The 24,766-nt window shown below is 39.1% G+C and overlaps 1 protein-coding gene across 1 annotated transcript in view; it reads left to right on the top strand.

Annotated features, from left to right (window-relative positions):
• Nucleotides 1-24,766, top strand: part of GABBR2 (gamma-aminobutyric acid type B receptor subunit 2) — an 860,826-nt gene that overhangs the window by 174,258 nt on the left and 661,802 nt on the right. The window contains exon 2 of the mRNA XM_026659240.2: nt 8,449-8,586. Coding sequence (XP_026515025.1) covers nt 8,449-8,586 — 138 coding nt within the window. The remainder of the gene's footprint in view (nt 1-8,448; nt 8,587-24,766) is intronic.

The following is a 24,766-nucleotide window of genomic DNA, read 5'->3' as shown; positions in this document are numbered from 1 at the left end:
GTGCTATTCAGGAGGACAAAAGTCTTCAGGAAGTAGAACATCAACCTGGAGTAGAGGGAAACGATCCCATAGTTAGGACCCTCCTTCCGGATGATGTCATGGTATAGTCCTGCACTGAGGATACTGCTCTGGGGGAGGGAACCCCAATTATTAGGAAGCGATAGGTAATAGTAATGGGGGATGCACTTATTAGAAATATAGATAGTTGGGTTTGTGATGACTGGGAGAACTGCATGGAGAATTGCCTGGTGGGTGTGAAGGCTGAAGACATCTTGAGACATCTAGACAGGCTTATATGCAGGGCTGGGAAGGAGCAAGTGGTTGTATCATGTAGGTACCAATGACATGGGGAAAGGTAGGAGAGGTGTCCTGGATGCCAAATTTAGGATGCTAGGTAATAGATTAAAGTCCAGGAACTCCATGGTAGCATTCTCTAAAATGCTCCCAGTTCCATGTGAAAGGCCAGTTAGACAGGCAAAACTGGAGGGTCTCAATGCCTGGATGAGACGATGGTGTTCAGAGGAGGGATTTGGGTTTATTAGGAACTGGGGAACCTTTTGGGAAAGCAGGAGCCTATACTGGAAGGATGGCTCCACCTACATCAAAATGGAACTAGGTTGCTGGTATGTAAAATTAAAAAGGTCATAGAGGAGTTTTTGAACTAAGGGCTGGGGAAAAGCCAACAGGTGCAGAGGAGCACACGGTTTGGACAGACACATCCCTTAGGGGAGGAGTTAATAAAGGGAATGCTCTATACCCTAGTAAAGAGACAAGGATAAAAGCTGATAAAGTACAGGTAGGAACTGAAGAGAAACAGTCAAATGAAAACAAGGCCCATTCAATTACATCCCATGCAGACAGACAACAAAACATTGACAAATTTTATAAGTTCTTGTGTTCAACTGCAAGTGTAAATACTCGGAAGAACTTGAGTGCTGATATTAAATAAGACTGTTGATACAATAGGTATCACAGGACCTTGGTGGAACAATGACAATCAATGGAACACGGTAATGCCAGAGTCCAAAATATATAGGAATGACAGAGTTAGATCGCACTGGTGGTAGTGGGGTGGGGGAGGCAGTATATTTGAAAGAAAGCATAGAATCAAATATAGTAAAAATCTTAAATGAATCAAATAGCATCATAGACTATCTACGGATAGAAATTCCATGCTTGAATAATAAGAGTATAGCAGTAGGGATATACTACTGACCACCTGACCAGGACAGTGATAGTGATTGTGAAATGCTCAGGGAGATTAGAGAAGCCACAAAAACAGAAAACCCAATAATAATGGGGGATTTCAGTTATCCCTGTATTGACTAGCAACATGTCACCTCAGGAAGGAATGCAGAGGTAAAATTTCTAGACATCATTAATGACTGCTTCTTGGAGCATCTAATCCTGGAATCCACAAGGGGAATGGCTATTCTTGGTTTAGTCCTAAGTGGTGCACAGGATCTGGTCCAAGAGATGAATATAGCTTAACTGCTTGGTAATAACCATAAAGTAATTAAATTGAACATCCTCATGCAGAGGGAAAAACCAAAGAAATCCATCATGCTAGCATTTACTTCAAAAAGGAGAACTACACAAAAATGAAGAGTCTAAGTTAAATGGAAATTAAAAGGAATGGTCACATGAGTGAAATGCCTGGAAACTGCATGGAAACTTTAAAAACACCATAATAGAGGCTCAAATTATATGTCCACCCAAATTAAAAATGAAAACAAAACAATACAAGGACCAAAAAAAATGCTATCATGTGTAAAAAAGAAAGTAAAAGAGGTAGTTAGAGATAAAAAGCCATATTTTAAAAAATTGAGTCAAATTTTACTGAGGAAAATAGAAAATAATATAAACTCTGACAAATTAAGTATACAAACATAATTAGGGGGGCCAAAAAAGAATTTGAAGAGCAACTAGCAAAAGACACAAAAACTAATAGCAAAAAAGTTTTCAAGTACATCAGAAGCAGGAAGCCTGCCAAACAGTCAGTGGGACCACTGAACAATCGTGGTGCTAAAGGAGCACTCAAGGAACACAGTGCCATTGCTGAGAAGCTAAATGAATCCTTTTGCATCAGTCATCACTGCAGAGGATGTGAGGGAGATTCCCACGCCTGAGCCATTCTTTTTAGATGACAAATCTGAGGAACTGTCTCAGATTGAGGTGTCATTAGATTTGTTTTTGAACAAATTGATAAATTTGACATTAATAAATCACCAGGACCAGCTGGTATTCACCCAAGAGTTTTGACAGAACACAAATATGAAATTGCAGAACTACTAATTTTGGTAAGTAACCTATCGCTTAAATCAGCTTCGGTACCAGATAGCTAATATAATGCCGATTTTTAAAAAAGGCTCCAGAGGCAATTACAGGCACTTAGCCTAACTTCAGTATCAGGCAAATTGGTTAAAACTATAGTGAAAAATACAATTATCAGACAATACATGAACACGATAGGTTGGGGAAGAGTCAACACAGCTTTTGGGAAATCATGCCTCACCAGTATATTTGAATTCTTTGAGGGTGTCAAGAAACATGGAGAGGGGTGATCCAGTGGAGGTAATATACTTGGACTTTCAGAAAGCCTTTGACAACATCCCTCACTAAAGGCTCTTAAACAAAGTAAGGAGTTATGGGATAAGAGGGAAAGTCCTTTGATGGATCAGTAACTGATTAAAAGATAGGAAACAAAGGGTAGGAATTAATGGTCACTTTTCATTGTGGAGAGAGGTAAATATTGGGGTCCCCTAAGGAACTGTAGTGGGACCAGTGCTGTTCAAAATATTCATAAGTGACCTGGAAAAAGGGGCAAACAATGAGGTGGCAAAGTTTGTAGACAATACAAAATTATTTAAGATAGTTAAGTCCAAAGCAGACTATGAAGAATTACAAAGGGATCTCATAAAACTGGGTGACTAGGCAAGAAAATGGCAGATGAAATTCATTGTTGATAAATGCAAAGTGATGCATATTGGAAAACATAATCCCAACTATACATACAAAAGAATAAGATCTAAGTTAGGAGTTACCACTCAAGAAAGAGATCATTGTGGAGTTATCATGGATAGTTCTCTGAAAACATCTGCTCAATGTGCAGCAGCAGTCAAAAAAAGCTAACAGAATCTAAGATATCATTAGGAAAAGGATAGATAATATCATAATGTCACTATATATATCCATGGTATGTCCACACGTTGAATACTGCATGCAATTCTGGTTGCCCCATCTCAAAAAGATATATTAGAATTGGAAAAAATATAGAGAAGGACAACAAAAATGATTAAGGGTATGCAACAGCTTTCATATGAGGAGAGATTAAAAAGACTGGGACTGTTCACATAGAAAAGTGATGGCTAAGAGGGGGTATGATAGAGGTCTATAAAATCACAAATGGTGTGGAGAAAGTGAATAAGGAAGTCTTATTTATCCCTTCACATAACACAAGAACCAGGGGTTGCCCAATGAAATTAATAGGCAGCAGCTTTAAAACAAACATAAGGAAATACTTGTTCACACAATGCATAGTCAACCTGTGGAACTCATTATCAGGGGTTGTTGTTAAGATCAAAAGTATGAGTGGTTATAAGATAATAAGATAAGTTAATGGAGGATAGATCCATGAATGATAGTCAAGGATGCAACCTCATGCTCTGGGTGTCTCAAAACCTCTGACTGACAGAAGCTGGGACTGGAAGACAGGAGATGGATCATTCAATAAATTGCTTATAAGTTCATTCCCTCTGAAGCAATTGTTGGAAGACAGGACACTGACTTAGGTGGACTGTTGGTCAGACTCACTATGGCCACCCTAGACCAGACAATAGCCTGGTGATTAGGCACTCACTTGGGAAGGAGGAGTCTAGATATGACCTGAAACAACATTGTTCAAATTTCTTTGATTTGCCAAAAAATCCAGAAAATGTTTTTGGTTCAACATGAAACATTTTTTTAAATTATTTTGTTTTATTGGGGGGGAAGGGGCAGGAGGCTCTTCATAGTTATTTGATTTCTGTGGGAGCTAGGCACCACACTAGGTGCCTAGCTGCATCTTTAGGTGCCTAAACACCTGTATATATCTGCCTCTAAGAGACTGAGATGTCTAGGTCCCATTTTCAAAAGTGACTTGAGTGCTTAGGAGCTTAAATATCACTGAGAGTCAATGGGCTTAGCAATGCTAAGCCAAGTAACTCTAAATACCTCTAAAAATCTGGACTTCAGACAAGAAGTGACAAAACTCATGAATCATGATAGCAAGCTTCACATCCACGAGGAAGGATCCCAGTCAGAGGCAGATGGGGGGAAGCAGTTCTGATCACTTTTACTTTTTGTTTTATCTAGTAGCAATGGGAAATTAATCAGACTGAGGTTTGGTTATGGCTGAGCACCCCCTGTTAGGGAAACTGGAATAAGAAATGTTAAATGAAAAAGTTTCCAGGACATAAGTTATTCTGTCCTTCTGTGAGAAGAAAGTGGAAACTTTATCTAACATGCTGAGTGGACTCAAGTTCTGGATGCTAATGTGTGATAACCAGAAAGTGAAACTGATTAGTAACAAACTGTAAACAAACGTGATATTGACTTCTATTTTCATCATCTGTACAGAGTGAGAGGGAAAAAAAGCTAACAAAAAGCAAAAATGGTGGGAAAGCATTTAAGTTCTAAAACTTCTTTCCATTTGTATCATCCACAGTGTTATTAACAAGGCAAGATTATTTTATTATATTTATTTATTTATTTTGTAAAATATATGGGGCTTGATTTCAGAGGTGCCTAGCACAGTCATTTAAGACTGATTAGAAAGGGAGCTTCAGATGATCAGTACCTCTGAAATTCATCACTGTGAATTTTAACCTGATAATGGTCCATAATTTATTATTAATAAGGGCAGTTTTATATTTTATAAGCAGTAAAAATTGGGCCTGTTGTTGCTTGGTATCACATCTTCCCTTCTGGAGTAAGATTGTGGTGAGACTACTGTCACAATATTTAGATGCCTCTGATTTCCTTAATTCTTGTCTTACTGGATGTAGACCTGGCTTTGGCACTGAAACTACATTGGTTGTGTTGGTTGATGATCAGGCAATGTATGAGAATTATGTGTTCTTGCTGGTATTATTAGTTCTGTCCCCTGCCTTTGATCAAAAAATGACGTTGACTTGTCTACAGGCCCTGGCAGGAGTGGACAGAGCTGCTTTTTGTTGGCGTTGTTCTTTTCTCTTGAAGAGATCTCACTGGTAGCTGTTCCTCTTTCCATAGAGCTCTCACATGTCAGGGGCATCATTCTGTCACCTCTCCTGTGCGATGTGTTTATGGGGCTGTTACGAGGATTAATAAGGGGACACGGAGTCTAGTGTTTTTAGTATGTTGATGGCACCCAGCTTTGTGTCTCTCATATAACTCACATAGTTTCATTCGATGCCTCAGTCAGCGTCTAGTTGTGGTATGGAGCTGGCTCAAGCTCAAACCAGCAATACTGAGATGGTGATGAGTGGTTGGGTGAGGTAACTAGAGGAGATAGAAGAAATAACATCAGTTCCTTTAATTGAGGAAGTGCTTCTGTCATTGGGGGTTGTAATTTAGATGTGATTCTGTCCCTCCAGCTATTGTTGGATGATCATAATACAGAAGTAAACTTGTCAGTTTTCTGCTGTCTGTATCTAGCCAGGCGTTCGCAGCCTCCTATGTCATATGTGGATCTTGCTACTAGTATCAAACTCCTGTCAGCTCATGATTAGATTATTGCAATGTGCTCTATATTGGACCACTTATTGTAATCAGGGCAACTGAAATGGTGCAGGAAGCAGCAATTCATTTATTGAGTGGGGCATCTCGCTGGGTGTATATACCATTAGTACTCTGGGATCTGCACTGGGTGCATATTGGTCTCCAAATGGAGTTTAAGTAGTTGGTTATGACTTGGAAAGCATTAAATAACCTGGAAAGTGCCTACTGGGAGAGTACACTTCTCTTCCTGTGACACATTGTCCAAGCTGTGGACACTGGAGATGCTCAAACTAAATCCCCTTTCAGAGATGGAGCTGCTGGGAGTCCACATGGGAGTTCCAGGACTCACCAGTGCCACCACCGTCTTGATCCATATTTGGGGAACCTCTAGAAATTCTGAAAGAGCCATCCGTTTGACAGGGTTCTGGGAGAGGGTTGGGTGAGAAGGAGCCTTTTGTTGTTTTTTGGCTAACTGCCCAAGTAAAGTTGGTCCTCTGTGAATGTTTGTTTTTTAATGCTGCTGGGAGTATTATATTGATAATTGAATTGTCAGGGTGCCTAGATCATTTGGATAGGTTTGTTTTTATTTTTAAATATAAAAAGATAAAATAAATAAAACAACTTACAATTTAAACTCCCGAACCTTCTAAAGGATCTTCCCACTTGGACCATCAGGTCTGAGTGGAGTCCCATCCATTTTACTAAGGCTCTATGCAGACAGAGTCATTAGAAGGATCAGGCTCTAGATAGTCAAAATTTAGGGAAAGGATGAGAAATAAGATGCAAGAAAATGTGAGGTAACTGAGTGGGGAACTTCAGCATGAGTCATGTTACTGTAAAGATTTTATTTTTAAACATGCCTGTAGATCTTAAATTTGTGGAGTAAGGGTTTTTTATTCCTCTGTTCCTTTTATATGTACTATATTTTATTGGCCACACCTCCCAACTATTTCTTTAATATTGACGTTCTCCTTCTTCCACATTCTGGTTCGCACTTTCCATAAACACCATTATTCTGTGAAATACAAATACCACTAAATATCCACAAAAATCAGCAGTTGCATCAAATAACTTGAAGTTGGTGTCATGGGAAATGGATAATTGGACCTACAACCTGGACTGGTGAGGTATAAATCTTTCATGCCAAGAGTAGAGTATGCTGAAATGTTTTAGAACTTGACCTAGTTGTAGAGTGTCATTGAAGTTCTGCTCAGGATAAACTGCTACGTCAATTTGGGCACGTGCCTCAATCCAGTAATCGCATTGTTAATTCCTACATTGTTCGAGTTTATCAGCAGTCCATCAAATTGATAAGTCTGTGCCAAGCTGAACAAGTTTTATTGAAAACATCTGACATAATGGGGAGAGAGAAGAGTCCATTTGTACTGTATCATGCAATAAAAATGCATTAAGTGCAAAATTGTATCCTTTGATAAGAGTAAGAAGAATAATTCTGTCCCAAATGGAAATAGAACCATATTTTTCTTTTAAAGTATGAAATCTTAAGAAGATTAATATATGCTTGCAAACGTCTTAGTAGAAATCTGTGTTCTTTTAACAAAGTGCAACACAATTAATATTCTATTTAAAATAGGATGATAGTAAATGGTATATCAACAATATATGAATACATGTGAACAAATCAATTGTTATAATTAAATATTGGAGGCTGTTGTACCATGGTTTTATAAGGATTATATTTAAAGAGGACTTCCTAGGATAAAAAGGGAAGAACTAGAAAAAAGAATCTGCTGGCTCCATTAGCCACCATATAGCCTGACAGATATCTGATCTGTATCTGCTCCTATTAACGTCTGGAAACAGAATTCTTGATTTCAGGCATATGTTCTACTAACATTCTTCTACAACATGAAGTATCTAACTGCTACTATATGAGATATTATAAAGAAGTTGAGGCTGTTCCAGCATAAGCCTGATAGTCACATCCCTTGCAACTTTGACTAGAATTTTTCTTCAGGCTTCATTTTTTGAGCTTACTCTCAAACTATAGTAGAGCTCTTTATAATTTAAAACAAGGAAGTAATCCAATTGTTTATAGTCATAGGATTTTAAAATTACACTTTCTTGATGTTTTGACCAATTTGTGTCCCTGTTACTTAAAAGTATTGTTTTATTATATTTTATATATGTATATGCATAAAATATAGAGGTTTTACATTTTTTTAATACAAAATAATGTTATTTGCGTGCTTTGACATGGATGTAACTTTCACAACAGATGCCAGTGCATAAAATATATTCTTTAACAAATCTGTCATGTCAAGTATTAACATACTAGAGAAAATCTAGCCGAGTAGCAAAATGATTCTATTAACATTTTTAAACATCAGTACTTGTTCTTTGTCACTGCTGCTTCGTTCTCCATCACAGACATTAATGGCTAACATTTTAGCTGTCAAAATTCTGGCAGAGTGGGCACAGGGGAGTTAAGTGATGCAAGAAGCCTCTTCTTATAAGCTTTTGCCTCCAGTACAGAGGCTGGGCACATTGAGAGTCCTTGTGTTCAGAAAGTCCAAAGCTCAGGGTGCACAGTGCTTTGCAAGTTTGGGCACTAAGAAATCAAACCCAGTCAATTCAATGTCTAAATGTTTTGTCTGTTCAATAGTTTGTTGCTGAGTCAGTATTGTTATCTGTGATGGTCCATATTGTCAGCGATTTCTAGTTACGAAATATTTCTTTTTTTTCCAGTGTGACAATGCAGAAGGACTTAAAGCCTTCTATGATGCAATAAAATATGGACCTAATCATCTGATGGTTTTTGGTGGAGTATGTGCAACAGTCACTTCTATCATTGCTGAATCCCTAAAAGGATGGAATTTGGTTCAGGTAAGTCATGACATATAATATATTTGACTAGTGACTGTCTTCAAATTCTTTAAAGAAATTTTTGGAAAATTAATAACTGTCAAAAGTTTTGATTAATGCTTTGCAAAATGTTAAATGTGAATAACTATACAATAACTTTGAAGGTCAATGAGGTTATATATAAAAAGGACAATAATTTCAAATACTAATTTGAAACTTTAACTTAACACTTTCAGGGATTGGCATGTTGAGGCTTCAAAAATATATTAAAGCTGTTCAGAACATTTGTGATTAGAAATTAAAAGTATTTGGTTTACCTGGTTTGCCTTGGCAGATAGTTATTTACATTTTATGTGATATATGCCTGAAATTGTAAGATTAATGAAATACAGTATAGAGCGATCATTCAAGGAACTTGGTGTGCTAATCCAGTGCCTGATCTAAAGCCCAATAAAGTGAATAGAAAGACTCCCTTTCATAGAATCATAGAATCATAGAATATCAGGGTTGGAAGGGACCTCAGGAGGTCATCTAGTCCATCCCCCTGCTCAAAGCAGGACCAATCCCCAACTAAATCACCCCAGCCAGGGCTTTGTCAAGCCTGACCTTAAAAACCTCTAAGGAAGGAGATTCCACCACCTCCCTAGGTAACCCATTCCAGTGCTTCACCACCCTCCTAGTGAAAACGTTTTTCCTAATATCCAATCTAAACCTCCCCCACTGCAATTTGAGACCATTACTCCTTGTTCTGTCATCTGCTACCACTGAGAACAGTCTAGATCCATCCTCTTTGGAACCCCTTTTCAGGTAATTGAAAGCAGCTATCAAATCCCCCCTCATTCTTCTCTTCTGCAGACTAATCAATCCCAGTTCCCTCAGCCTCTCCTCATAAGTCATGTGCTCCAGCCCTTTAATCATTTTGTTGCCCTCCGCTGGACTCTTTCCAATTTTTCCACATCCTTCTTGTAGTATGGGGCCCAAAACTGGACACAGTACTCCAGATGAGGCCTCACCAATACTGAATAGAGGGGAATGATCATGTTCCTTGATCTGCTGGCAATGCCCCTACTTATACAGCCTAAAATGCCATTAGCCTTCTTGGCAACAAGGGCACACTGTTGACTCATAGCTAGCTTCTCATCCACTGTAACCCCTAGGTCCTTTTCTGCAGAACGGTCTCTAGTCTGTATCAGTGCATGGGATTCTTCCATCCTAAGTGCAGGACTCTGCACTTGTCCTTGTTGAATCTCATTAGATTTCTTTTAGCCCAATCCTCAAATTTGTCTAGGTCCCTCTGTATCCTATCCCTGCCCTCCAGCGTATCTACCACTCCTCCCAGTTTAGTGTCATCTGCAAACTTGCTGAGGGTGCAGTTCACGCCATCCTCCAGATCATTAATGACTTCACAAGGCTTTGACTTTGACTTCAGTAGGATTTGAATCAACATATCCTGAGGTCTTCACTCATTTTTTTTCTTAAGCATTATTCAAGCAAACTCACTCTGACTTCAAAAGAAATTGAAATGAATAATGTTTTAGTAAAAACTAAATAAGGACCTCAGTATTTGGCCCGTACATCACATCTATTCCCAGCTGTTCCCTTCTCTGTCATTCTCAAAGGTCCCACTTTGTGGGAATTTCCCCCAGCCTGCGGAATCGTAGAATTTATTAATACTGATCTTTAAAACAGTCATCCAGATAGGACCAATAAAGAGCAGCATGAAATGCCTGAAGCATGATATGCCCCAAGGCCTAATGAGGAAATCCTTGTCTTCCGGCTCAGAATCTCCAGATTTACAGTGGACCATACAAACTAGCCAGCCAACCTGGGGATGTCATTTGGGATCCTCCCTGGCCTATCCCTCAAACGTGAATGATTTGGAACTGGCTGTGGGAAGGCTTCTGAGCTCTACATACTGTGTATATGACCAGTGTATAACCAGTAAGCTAGCAGTGATGGGAAACGCTCAAAGAGGTCATTTTTAAGTTTGGTTTAGAAGTGGATAAATGACTGAATAGATGGGTAGGTTTATTTGATGAATAAAATATGCTTTTCATACTGTCCCAGGGGAAGTGTACAAAAATTGCATGTTATAAATGTATAACAATTACTTAAGTTCTGTAAGTAATTTTTTTCACACAGGACCCTTACCTAATTCAGTGCACAGGATGGAGACACAAGGGGGCAGAATTAAGGTAGTGAAGGGGACATGCTGGAGTAGTGGGGGTGAAGTTGCAGAGAAGGGAGACTTAGCTGGGTAGCTAAGGTAGTTCACTAGTGAAGGGATAACACTCATTTCATATTAATCAGCATGAGGCAGCACTATGAAGCTTCAAGGGCAAACTTTACCCCAACTAAATGCACTCAACTGGTGGCCTCTGGTATCCTCTCTGTTCCTTCCCTGTAACTCTTCAGAGTTGAGAGTTGTTATTTCACTTGAGTTGTCCTACCAGTATTTGTCAAGAATTTTATCCCTCCCCACAAGTCATTCAGTTTCCCTTTAAATGTCCCCTAAACACTTTCATTTTCTCTGTATTTTAAGAGTGACTCTTTGCAGAGGATTTTCTGATACTTTTTTTATGAAGGATCTTTCATAGAAACCCAAAAAAAGTATTGCTGTCAAGAGAAGATTTTATTTTTATTCCTGCACTATACTTTGGCTGGAGTTTTGTTATTCTAAGCTTAGGTAGCTTGTAAGATGTGGAAAAGGTCTCTTCCACCATGAAAATAGCAGGGTATCCTGGGGGAAGAGGGCGTAGCAGTGGAAAATGTGATATTTTCATTGACTAAATGATGAAAGAACATAAATGAGAGCAGGGTTGGGGATTTCATGAAGTGTAATGGGTGGTGCAGCAGTAATGAATACAACTTTAGATATGGCTTGCAAAAAAGTAATAATGTTTGCTAGACTGTACTGCCATACAGTAGGTATTATTTGTGAATAAGTCTGATGGGTGCATAAGCACAAATCCTTCTGTTCACAAGGTTGCAATTTATTTAATTAGTATCCTTGATTTAAAACTTATCAGTAGCAACAATTATGCAGATCTTGGCAAATGAAGCAATAAATAGCATACAGCATCCCTGAAGACTCAAAACTACCGTCCACCAAAAACTTCAGAGGTTCCACCTAAAGGTGTGACAATGGACACTTATACAGAATCATAGAAAGTAATGTAGATGATGTAATAGTAGAAATTTAGATGAAGCCAAGAAGAGGAATAGGAGGGAAAACAATTTCTATAGATATAACTATTGGCAGTAGGCAGACCTGGCATTACACTGCAAGGAAAAGAATCTGAATTTGGCTCCCTAACCCCCATCACTCTTTTCCTGTGAAAGCCACAGAGGCAGCATATTTAGCCCACAGTATATACTGATTTGATTTACACTGACCCCCTCTGGCTGGCTGAAGTGATGGCTTTTCTCCATGAAAGAGATGCTTCATTGCAGGGCACTCCTGAAGGAGTGGGTGGAGTAGAGAAGAAGAAAATAGAGAGCAGAGGAGCAGAGTAGTTCCTTAAACATCTTTCCATTTGTTATCAAAGATAGGGATAGCTTTCCTGCTCACAGCTTGATATTTTCCCCAAAACTTTCTAGACCAAGTGAAAAATACTTGTGCCACCATGCTTCCAAAGCTGTCCCTCTCTTCCCCTCTCCCAAAACATCCCCCAAATCAACCACACCCATGCAATATAAGGGAATAAAATAGTCACATGATGTTTATTATTTATTGAGTTGCAGCATTATTAATGAACTTTCTAAATAATGAACTTAACAAAATGGATTGTATCCTGCCTTCCGTGAATTTATTATTCATTCTTTCAACATCCTGACTTTTTCACTCCACTCTTTCTTTCTTATTTTAGGTCACATTTTTCACACAGTTTTGAAATTGTTGTTGCGTTTTTTCTTCTTAAGAAGGCAGTCTTTAGCAAAGTCAGGGAGTTGGTAGGTAAGATCCCTTGGGAAGCAATTCTAAGGGGAAAAACAGTTTAAGAGAGTTGGCAGAAACATTAAGGGCACAAGAGCAAACAATCCCACTGCCTAGGAAACATAGGAAGTATGGCAAGTGACCACTCTGGCTTAACCAGGAGATCTTCAATGATCTGAAACTCAAAAAAGGGTCCTACAAAAAGTTGAAACTAGGTCAAATTGCTCTCTTTAACCTCTGAGGATAGGACCAAAAGCAATGGGCTTCAATTGCAGCAAGGATGGTTTAGGTTGGACATTAGGAAAAAATTACTAACCGTCGCGGTGTTTAAGCACTGGAATAAATTGCCTAGGGAGGTTGTGAAATCTCTGTCACTGGAGATTTTTAAAAGCAAGTGAGACAAATACCTGTCAGGGATGGTCTAGATAATACATAGTCCTGTCTTGAGTTTGGGGGCCTGGACTACAAGACACTCAAGGTCCCTTCCAGTCCTATGATTCTCTGATTCTCCCTCCCTCTGTCCCTTTATCTCCTTTCCTTTCTTACTGTTCATTATGTTCTGTTCTTCTTTTCCCCTTACTTGCTGGCTCTTCTCCTTCCCCAACCCATGATCTCTCTTTCTCTCTCTTACTATCTTTTTAAAAATTATCCCCACAAACATCCAGTGACATATCCATTTTAGATAGTGCCTTTTACAAACCTCAAAATATGCTGCAGAATTACAAACTACATAATAATAATTTCACCCACCACCAAAATGCAGCCACATCTTGGTAGAACACTGCAAAAGGCATATATTTCATAGATAAATTGAGAGGAAAACAACAATAAAAATACATTGGAAAATATGTTGCAGTTGCATTTTATCCATTATTTAAAAGGACTTGAATTTTTGCACAATGACTGAAAATTCTAGTGTGCTCATTCCTGACCACTTAAAAAGATGACAACTTCCTGGGCTTCTGCCTCACAACTCATGCAGGTTTACAAATGGCCTGCAACAACTGAAATGGGAGGGAAGACTGCTAAAGCCCTGGTAGCTAAAGTCTCAGAACGATTGACTTTTTGTCTTAAAGCTATTTAATCATGCATATGCTGTAGCTGTGCAGAAGAAAGGTTTTTTGCCTCTACCATAGCATCTGCCAAAACTTGATCAGTAGATTTCTTTCTGGTCCTGTATTGGTTGGCGAATGGTCTGATTTGAATACCTCCTGTTACAACTATATTGCTGATACTCTGATACTTAACTATATTGCTGGTTATTTTGTGGAGAAAATCACCCAGATTCAGACTGAGATTTCTCCATTTGTGGAAACAGTGTGTTGTCTAGAGGAGACAAATGCTACATTATCTCTATTTGAGTTTCAGCCAGCGATGCTCTCTAAGTGGTTGGGTGAACTTCATCATGCAATCTGTGCTCTGGACACATGTTCTTCCTGACTGGTAAAGGTCATGAGTTTTTATTTTCCTTTGTGCTCATGATATTTGAAAATGTTTGCAGTCATCCAGCTCACAGTGTTTGGATGCCTGAGATTTCCTTAGCCTTTATCAATCTAGGTAATGACTTAGATATGGCACAGAAACTGCTCTTGTGGCACTGATCTTCTAATGATGGATGAAGAGAAAATATTCCTATTAGTAGTATGAGCTCTATTAGTTGCATTTGATACATTGGTCATGAAATGTTAAAGATATATCCAAGTGCCTTCATTCTTATCTCTCTGAGAGGATTAAGAGGGTAATGTTGGGCAATTCTACTCTACACTGGACAGCTTTTTCATTTATATATGATTGCAACCTTTTCTTTTCACTGTAGACTTTGCAACATGATTCATGTCTTCTCAATTACTTTAGAAACCACCTTGAAATGGACCATTTCCCTCTTAATTTTTTTGGCCCTAAATTTAGGACTGTGATATGCAGAATCCCCATAGTGCAAGCCACTGAAGTCAATATATATTGATCTATGTGTAAGCTTGTCTGCAAACAGGGCCGGCTCTAGGCACCAGCGTTACAAGCATGTGCTTGGGGCGACACTTCTCAAGGGGCGGCATTCCGGCCCTTTGGGGGCAGCTCTTTTCAAGGGGCTGCACTCCGGGGTTTTTTGTTTGTTTTTTTTTTGCTTCGGCGGCAGCACTCCGGGGTTTTTTTGGTTTTTTTTGCTTGGGATGGCAAAAATCCTGGAGCCAGCCCTGCCTGCAAAATAGTAATTATTAGACACTGAACATAATACTGATTTTACTGTTATGTTTGAGTTTTATTTTGCAAAGAACTCAGCTTTTTGGTAAAAATAAGTTTGTCAGAATAACTTTTGTTCAAAATTATTATTCTGCAAAACAATTTGTCAACCACGGTTTAAACAAATAAATGTGGCGTCAGGTTATTTGGATAGATAACCCTGGTTCCAGCTGCTTTGTACAACAGAGGCAGCACAAAACAGCTGAAAAGTTTCCCAATACAAACTGTTGAGGTTTCTCCTTTTATAGGGCCCTATGAAATCTGCCCCTGCTGTATAGGGGTGTGGGAGGAAGAGGAGTGGGTGTGATGAAGGAGAGTCAGAGTGCTGAATACTCTAGCCAATCCCTTGTCTTCTCTAAACTATGTCAGAGCTGTTTTGGTCCCCAGTGTTCCCAGCATTGGAGGAGCTAAAACGTGACTTGTTTTCTCTCTGTTACCCCAACATCTTATTTGTTCCCTTCATGAGCTCTGCCCAACATTATTTACTTACATTATGAATAACTCACTTGCAGTCTCTGGAGTTATACCACTGTAAAGCCAGTGTAAGTGAGAAGAAAATCAAGCTCAGTACATCAGGATATGGTATAAGACAAACTGACCCTTACATGTGCAGGGAAATTTCTATTTCTGCCTATACTCCAGTTGTTCTAATTACAATATCATTACTGTGTCTGGAACTTGAAAAAGACTAATTTATTTCTACAGTTACATAGGCAACTCCCATTAATTTAGGGTAGCAACTATCATGATCAAACTCTTAGACCTGAAAAGTTATTAATTGGATATCCACCCTTAAAATTCTTAAGTTTAGAGAGATGAGTTTACTTGGGCAAGTCACTTCACCTCTCTGGTTTTTTTTTTTTTCTTTCTTTCTTTTTTCCCAGGGGGAGGGATAGCTCAGTGGTTTGAGCATTGGCTTGCTAAACCCAGGGTTGTGAGTTCAATCCTTGAGGGAACCATTTAGGGATCTGGGGCAAAAATCTGTCTGGGGATTGGTCCTGCTTTAAGCAGGGGGTTGGACTAGATGACCTCCTGAGTTCCCTTCCAACCCTGATATTCTATGATCATACACAATAAAATCAATACATACAATACAGTAAAGTGAAGAACATTTCAAAGAATGGTAAAATTAGGTTATAAGACTATGTTATCTAGCAGACAAAGGTATAACACGATCCAATGGCTGGAAATTGAAGCTGAGAGTGAGAGTAATTAACGGTCGTGGTGGATTCTCCATCACTAATATTTTTAACTCAAGACTGGATGTTTTTCCAAAAGATATGCTCTAGGAATTATTTTGGGGAAGTTCTACAGTCTGTGTTATAGAGGTGTTCAGACTAGACGATTACATTGTCTTTTCTGGCCTTGAAATCTATGCATCTATGAAAAAAGTTGAAGGTTTTTTTTCAACAATAAAAGCACAGACCCTGATTCACCGCTGCATTACTCCCAGTTTACCCTAGTATAAACTACAAATACACAAGCATTAATATCAGGGAGAATCAGACCATTATGTTTAAATTAGCTAGAATAATATTTATTCTAGGCCCACTGTGTTTAAATTAGGTAGAATAATGTTATCCCAAGACTCCAGGATGAGGTACAGTAAACATTATACATCCTACCCAGAGTATAAAGTGAAACATTTAGCCGAAGGGAGCTTTCCTTTCCTTCCATCTTCTGCTCATATGTAGAAAACTAATTTAGTTTAACAAGATGAGCTGGCTTAATCTGACTTCCTATCAGTTGAAGACTGGCTTCTATCCAGTATTAATTTTATTTAAATATGATTATCTATTCCGTTTAATCTCAACCAACTTGTATCTATGTTGTTGAAACAAACAATAAGCTAGCATCACCAATACAGCTTTTGTCTTTGATCTAATGTCAGCAAGTCCAATTCATTATAAATGGAGTAAGAGGCTTATTTCAATCACTTCTTAAAATAAAACACGATACAGTCATAAATTGGGTCAAAACTATCAAACGCTAATGCTGAATCTGTGATCTGTATAATCAAAAACAGAAAACATGCCCTATAGAAGAATGCTTAATTAACTCATTTGTCCAAAACATTCATTCCTTTCTATTTAGTCTTTGATCAATATGGGGACTGACTGGAAGAATGAGGTCCAGATACCAGACGAATGATCTTCTGCAACTTAGAGACAGAAGAATAAAAAAAGCTTCAGTTCAGTTCAAAGGCTACTTATAAGCATATTACCAAATAAATCCTTTTGTTTCCATTCAGATCCTCTTAGAAGCTGAGAATGTAAGATTTAAACTTTAGGCTACAGTCACACATTAACGGGGTTATTTTTCACATTACTCAGTCTAGCAAATTACATACTAACATATTAATGGACACAGTTTTTCATTTATCATGGTCCTGATTAAAACAGTATCAGGAATGTGACCAAAATAATTAACACATTTTTCGCTGAGTTAAGTGGACTCTATCATGTGGTGTGCATCTTCAACGTGGCATATGGCAAAGCATTAGTGAAATACCTGGGTACTTGCGTATATTGTCTAAAAATATACAATATGAAGATTTCCAGAATGCCTAACACGATATCACCTTTCCATTTTTTATATGCTTTTTGAACCTAATTTCAAAACTTGGTTAAAAATATTCCAACATCCTAATTCAAATATCTGACTAAGAATTTGGCTCAATAATTTGTTTGTTTAATTCCCAGTCAGGTCTCAGGGCTTTATTTGCCTTTTGTGGGTTTTTCCCCTCAGCTCTGTTGTCTCCTCCAGAGGCATTTGAAGTGGCTGATGTCCCTTAGCGAGAGAGAGAATGAGGCTAAGAAAGCCAAAGGCAAAGGGAAAGATCTATGTTCCCTGTTCCATCCCCCTTGCTGAGTTTTTCATTGGGGAGCTTGCGGGCAGAGTGCAGTTCTCCCCCACACACAGAGCAGTCTTGGCATGGTTGCCTTTACACTGCTACTGCGGGCAGTAATGGACCTAGGCATGATTGGAGGAGCCAGTTTTGCTGTACTTAGACTATCTATGATCAAGTCACCTCTTAAACTTCCCTTGGATAAACTAAATAGATTAAACTTGATAAGATGGATGATGTGATATCTTTTATTAGAACAATTTCTGTTGGTAGACGAGACAAACTTTGGAGCTCCCCAGAGCTCTTCTTCAAGTCTGGAAAAGGTAACCAGAGTGTCACAGCTAAATACAAGGTGGGACAAATGTGTTAATTAATTGATAACAAATGTGTTAATTAATCCATCCTGCCACGCATCCTGTGCAAATTTGAACATGGGACAGATTGTTAAGCATAAGAGGTTAAGATGTTGCAAGAAACCACTTAAAATTAAATGCAAAATTAATATCTCTGCAGTAATAGGATAAATGAGGGTTAATAGGCTACCAATTGTTTTAATGAGTTGTAAAACCAGTGTCTCTGTTTAGACCATGATTTTTAGTGTCTAGCAGACTTGTGAATTTAGATTCCCATGCATGTCTTTTGAAGGTGTTGTGCAAGTTTTCTTTGAGGACAAGGACAGATAAGTCAGATAGAGAGTGATTGCTTTGTGAAAAGTGTTCACCCACAGGTGACAGAATATGCTTTGAATACCACAAAACATGCTCTGAAGAGAAAGTCTTGGACACATGTTAACACACTTAAAACTGCCTTCACCAAACAAGGACACTCCATCACAGAAATAGATTGTATCATGAAACAGATCACCTAAATACCCTGAGAGAACCTTCAATACAGAAAAAAACCCTCCACTGACCACACACCCCTGGTTGTTACCTACCACCCCACACCAGAACCCATATGGGATATCATCAAACAATTAGAACCCATACTTGATGGGGACCAAATCCTGAAAGAAATTTTTCCCAACCCCCCTTTTCTGGCCTTCAAATAACCCCTCAAACTTTCCAATGTCATTATTAGAAACAACCTCCCCCCAGACTAGGACACACCAATTCAAAATGGCACCAGACCCTGCCAGAACAACAAATACAAAACCTGCAGAAATACCTCCACTGCTATGATGATCAATACTCCCATAACACACCTTTCAAGATCCATGGGTCTTACACATGCCTATCACAACATGTCATACCTCATCCAGTGCATCAAATGCCACAGCAATAATTATCTGGGTGAAACCAATCACTACACTCTTGAATGAATACACACAGAAAAGTGATAAAAGACAAAAACACCACATCACCTGTTGGTGAACACTTTCCACAAAACAATCACTTCAAATCTGTCCTCTCAGCCCTCATCTTCAAAGGAAACCTGCACAACAACTTCAAAAGAAGAATTGGAACTTAAATTCATAACTTTGCTAGACACTAAAAATCATGGACTGAACAGAGACATGGCTTATTACTACAATCTGTAATTTACTAACCCTTCTTTGTACTATGACTGCAGAGGTGTTAATTGCCCACTTCCTTTTAAGTGGTTTCTTGCAACATCTTAACCTCTTATGCTTAAAAATCTGCCCCACCTTGTATTTAGCTGTGAGACACTGGTTACCTTTTCCAGACCTGAAGAAGAGCTCTGTGAAGCTTGAAAGCTTGTTTCTTCCTCCAACAGAAATTGGTCCAATAAAAGTTATCACCTCATCCACCTTGTTTCTCTCTTATCCTGGGATCAATACGGCTACACAAACTCTGCAACAAACAAAATTAGATTAAGCTTGTTTAGCCTCTCTCTATAAAACAGATTTCCAGACCTTGCATCGTTCTTCTAGCACTTTTCTCAGCTATTTCCAGTTTTTCAATTTCCTTTTTCAAATGTGTGTAGCAGCATGGTCTGCCCCTTTAAAGGCCAGAGTCCTGAAGCAAGCCAGCCCTGTCCATTAATCAGATGTAGATGAGGAGGGGACAAGTATGCCCTATAAAGACCCAGACTTTCATTAAGGAGGGGGAAGCAGGAGCAGCAGAGAGATCCTGGGAATGGAGACAATGGGAACCTGCTGGGGGAAAAGGGCCTCCAGGAAGAAAGCCCTGGGAAGTGGTGCTCAGGTAAACAAGCAAGGAATGCTCTGCAGAGCAGAGGAGCAGATGCAAAGAATATGCAGAAGTGGTGCCCAGGAAGGGTGCCAAATTTATGTTTTCTTATGTTTCATAAGGACATGGCGAGACCATTGCTGAAGGTCAGCAGGGAAGAGGAGCTTTGGTGGTGGCCAAAGATTCTGTTTATGATTTCTAGTCTGTTGGACATTATCAGGTGTGGACAATGAAGAGTTGTTTGTTTTTTAATATGTGCACACAAACAATGGTGTTGTAAAGGGGAGTTTGTGAAGCCATTATTCAAGAGCCTGAGGAGGGGAAAACAGAGGCTGAGCACCACAACATTGAATTTTGTTGCCAGGGGGCACTATGAGATACTGTTCATGACTGTGTGGAAACCAGACGTGACGTGGTATTGAAGTAATGGTCTCACTAATGTATACAGAGGCAATAGCCTTTCCCTTCTTCTACTCTATATTCTCCTGATCCAAGGATTGTGTTTGCCCTGTAAGACCACATCACACTGGGAGCTCATGTTCAGTTGGTTATCTACCATCACTCCTAAATCCCTTTCAGAGTCTCTGCTTTCCAAAATATAGGTTCCCATTCTGTAAGTGTGACCTACATTCTTGTCAACAAAACTTGTGCTTTCATCAAAAACCAATACCAAGTTTGTTTGACAAAATCTTCTATAAAACCACAATGATTGCTATTAATTATACTGTCATCATTTACTTGACTACATCCCATATTGGCCTTTCTGTGATTTTGCCCAGGATTGATATCAGGCTGACAGGTTACCCTGGTCATCTCATTTACCCTTTTTAAATGCTGGTACAACATTAACCTTTTCCCAATCCTCTGAAACTTCCCCAGTATTCTAAGATTTGTAAGATGTCAACTTCAATGGCCTAGAGAACTCCACAGGCAGTGCATCTACTGTCGGAAGAACAGCTATTTTACCTTCTGCTGTGCACTGATGATATTTGGCTGATAACAAATGTGTTAATTAATCCATCCTGCCAAGCATCCTGTGGAAATTTGAACACCCATCATATTCAGCTTGATACATTACCTCCACAAATCTGCTCTTCCCACTATTTACAGAGAGAAGTTATCTAGAAAAGAAGATATTATTACTAGGGTGTTGAATAGGTCTGAATTTAGTTTAGAAACCAAAATCCAGCATCAGTTTCTATTTAGCTAAGGAGAAGGCTGCTGGGAAGTTGTGTAAAGTCCCGAAGTTAAAGAGAAAAGGCTTTTGTACCTGTCCTTTCACAGTGTAGTTTGTGAAGAGGGTACAAAATGACTTTTCTCCCATGCCTGCTCAGGTGAGGAAAGCTGAGACTCTGGAGAACAATTGAGGGTTCTGGCTTTGTCCTCTGTGCCTCCCCTTATGGGCATACCTTACACTTTGGGAAATATGGCCCTCCACAATATGGTGGAAGTAGCTCCTGTGACAGACTGACAATATCTTGTAATAAACTGGACAAACCTGATGGAAGTAATATAAAGTTTATTGAATTAAGTTAAACTTTATTGAATTAGGTTTAATATCTTTGGTATCTATTGTATTACAAATGAAATTGTGTATGTGTTATTGTGGCAATGTATGTACTTTCTCTAATGGGGGGGATACTAATGTAACTCCTCCCTGATCAGCCTTTTCAAGCCACCCCACTGGAGAGGTTCAGGTATACTAGTTCAAACTGAATTCTCCAGGAACCAACAGGATATTTTAGGTAAATAGCCTGGTTTTAAGCTGCCTCAGGGCCTTCTTCCTTATCCAGCAAACACACAGGACCCCAGTCCATGGAGGGCCTCAATCCTTAGAGAAAGGGTTGGAGGTCCTGAGCCTACTGAGGCCCTAAGACTTGTGCTAGTTCTGATCTTAGGATGTTATGAACTTATAACCACAGAAGAGACCCCTTTGTGTGGTTTTGAAGGACTCACATGCCAGAGTCCATGTTGGAGTTGGGATGTCTCTGGTAAGCTTATTAGCATGTGTATCCGTTTTTCTGTTGCTTTGAATGTTTTCTCTGCTTTTGCCTTAAGAATAAAATAGGCTTGCACAGAAAGATCTATGTGGTGTCTATAACTGTGGGAAGTCACGCTGTTAATTGTCTGTGAAGAGAAAGCAATCAGGTGTGCTTGGGCATCTTGCCTCTGCTAGGAATAATACAGTGAAGGCAGTGCAGCCTGGACATACCCTGGTCAGGAGGGACCCTGGGGAGCTGGAAGTCTGAGAGTGGGTGCCCTTGTTGGACCACTGTGGGGAAATACAGGTGCAGTTGCCCTGAGCTGTGACAGACCCTTGGCCCCTAACATCACCACAGGTCTGGCTAGTTACTTGGACTACATTTGAGATTATGGGCCAATTTAGATTTATGATTAAAATACTGTGGACCAAATACTGCCCTGATTTAAACACTATGCAATCATATTGATTTCCATGAGGTTCTGAATCCTTCTTCTGTTGTCAGACATCACTTGGGACACAATGAAGGGTTCACCATCCCTGTCTATTCTGGGATGCTCTTACCAAGTCCTTTATGTTGTTAAATCACGTTTCCCCTCTGTTCTGTTTGGGATTATTTTGGGTGGCCCCTTTTCATGTTCCTCCTGCTGCCCAAGGCATGTCTACTATGGCAGATGCTCTGGCTTCATTCTTAGCACATCTACCAGATATTTCCATCTTCTTTTCTGGATAACTTTGGAAATAAGGAGTTGTCAAACTCTGTGATGAATCTCCGTATTAATTACAAATTAATTCCGTTTAATACCTAGTATTTTCCTGAGGCATTTTCTTTTGAAGGCATTTAGATGTCTGTCTGTCTGTCTACTTTTGGAGGATTCCCATCATCAGCATCCTTATATTAAGGCAGAAATAACATTTGAGTTGAAAATTCATAATTTTGGTCTTAAATGTAGATTGTTTTTGATCACCAAATCTTGTTTAAGATGTTAAATGCCAGCTTGTTACATAATTTCCTTCTGGCTATCGCTATGGTCTTGCACATTACTGCCAAGATATGTGTATTGACTCACCTTTTGTATTCCTTTACCTATATTAATGTAATGTTTGAGTTGGGAGCTGCTGGGATCCTCATTAGACTCGTTTTTAATTAACTAAATATTAAACCCATCTTTTGCATGCTGGACAGTCGTTTGGTCTCTGCTTGCATGTTGGTTGAGCTGTCACTTAGGAGAGCTATGTTCTCAGCAAAACCAAGCTATTCGAGTGTACTGTGGCTAAGCCATGAGATTCCTGTGTTGCATCAGTCTACACTTTTTCTCGTGATTAAGTCAATGGCAGTGCCAAAAAGGAGAGGTAAGAGATTTCACCTTGATTTAAAGCTTGGCTGATGTTAATTATTGTTGTTAGCATGCTATAATGTTTCAATATGTTCCAGAGTGAAGCACAATGAAGGCTGACAAATACTTCCATGAAATTTGTAAAGTTTATGATATGTGCTCTTTGCCATTCGATGCTCTTCAATGATTATTCTTAGGGTGAAAAATCTTGTCGACACATGATCTTCCAAGTTGAAATGCAGCCTGCTCTTCCCTTATTTTGGCTTTATCTGCTTCCTTTATTTTGCTTAAAATACTGTGGAAGACTTTGCCTGTCATTAAATGGAGTATAATATCTTGCCAATTATTGCAGCTGCTTAGGTCACTTATTTGATATTTTGAGTATGTCATTTTCCCATTGTTCTCAAAGTTTTTCCTTGTCCCATATTTTATTGAAAGTTCAGTGACTTTATTGGTGGTCCTATCATCACAAGCTTTTAACATTTCCCCTGTGACTTGGTCTTCTACTGTAGCTATCCCAGATTTTAACTCTGTTACTGCACCTTTCATTTCTTAGTTTGTGATGTCAGTTTAGAATGGTGAAAATAATAAATTTTTTGGTTTGCTAGCCAAACCAAATAAGAAATATATCATTTTGGGTTGACCACATTAGAAAAACATTCTAATTTTTCAGAAAAGTGAAAAAGTTGGAAAACATTGTTTTGGGTTGAACAAAATGTTTTTTTTTTTTTTTTTTTTGTTTTTTTTTAACCTTTTAAAAAAAATAAATTTAAAAAAAAATTTAAAAAAAAAAATCAACTTTTTTTTTTTTTTTTCAACCAAAACAATTCAGCAAATTCTACACAAATTCACAAAGTGTCTTTGGTTGACTCAAATCTGCATTTTTCATCCCCCCAAAATTGTTTAATTCAAAAACATTTGCTCAGCTCTAGTCATTTAATTTCTTCATCAAAGTCAGTTTCTTCTGGTGGTGCTCCGTGTAGCACCTCTTGAGAATTCTCTGCCCATTGCGCTCTTTATTCTTGTTTTGTTGTTAAAGACTTTCCTTGACAGGCCCTTTGGCTGGTGTAAATTTCCCAAAGTGTTTTACTATCATCACTTTCAGGAGATGCTTCAACTTCTTTGGCAATCTTATCCATGTCCTAGCCTCTGTTTGCCAGAAGCTGGGAATGGGCGACAGGGGATGGATCACTTGATGATTACCTGTTCTGTTCATTCCCTCTGGGGCACGTGGCATTGGCCACTGTCAGAAGACAGGATACTGGGCTAGATGGACCTTTGGTCTGACCCATTATGGCCATTCTTATGTTCTTATGCATTTCCTTGCTCTGTTCTCGAGCTGCTTTTTACTGCTTTATCCTTGTTTCATACAGATTTTTTTTGCTGTTTCTTTTTCTGGAGGTGTAATGTTTGCTTTGGCTTGTTTCCTTTCTTTGACACAGCTCCACTTATCCTCATTTATCCAGACTTTAGATTTGCTTGTCAGGAAACCAACTACAGTTATTGTGGCATCTATGATACTGTAGGGTTACCATATTTCCTCATTTAAAAAAAGAGGACACTCCATGGGGCCCTGGCCCCGCCCCTTCCCTGCCCCCGCCCCAACTCCGCCCCGCCCCCACCCCAACTCCACTCCCTCCCCTGAATGCCCCGCATTCCCCCTCCTCCCTCCCAGCTGCGAAACAGCTGCCCGAGCGCTACCGGCTTCAC

This window comes from Terrapene carolina, unplaced genomic scaffold (genome assembly GCF_002925995.2).
Source record: "Terrapene carolina triunguis isolate 2854851 unplaced genomic scaffold, T_m_triunguis-2.0 Scaffold613, whole genome shotgun sequence".
Classification (NCBI taxonomy): domain Eukaryota; kingdom Metazoa; phylum Chordata; order Testudines; family Emydidae; genus Terrapene; species Terrapene triunguis.
This window is presented reverse-complemented; position numbering and strand designations above follow the sequence as displayed.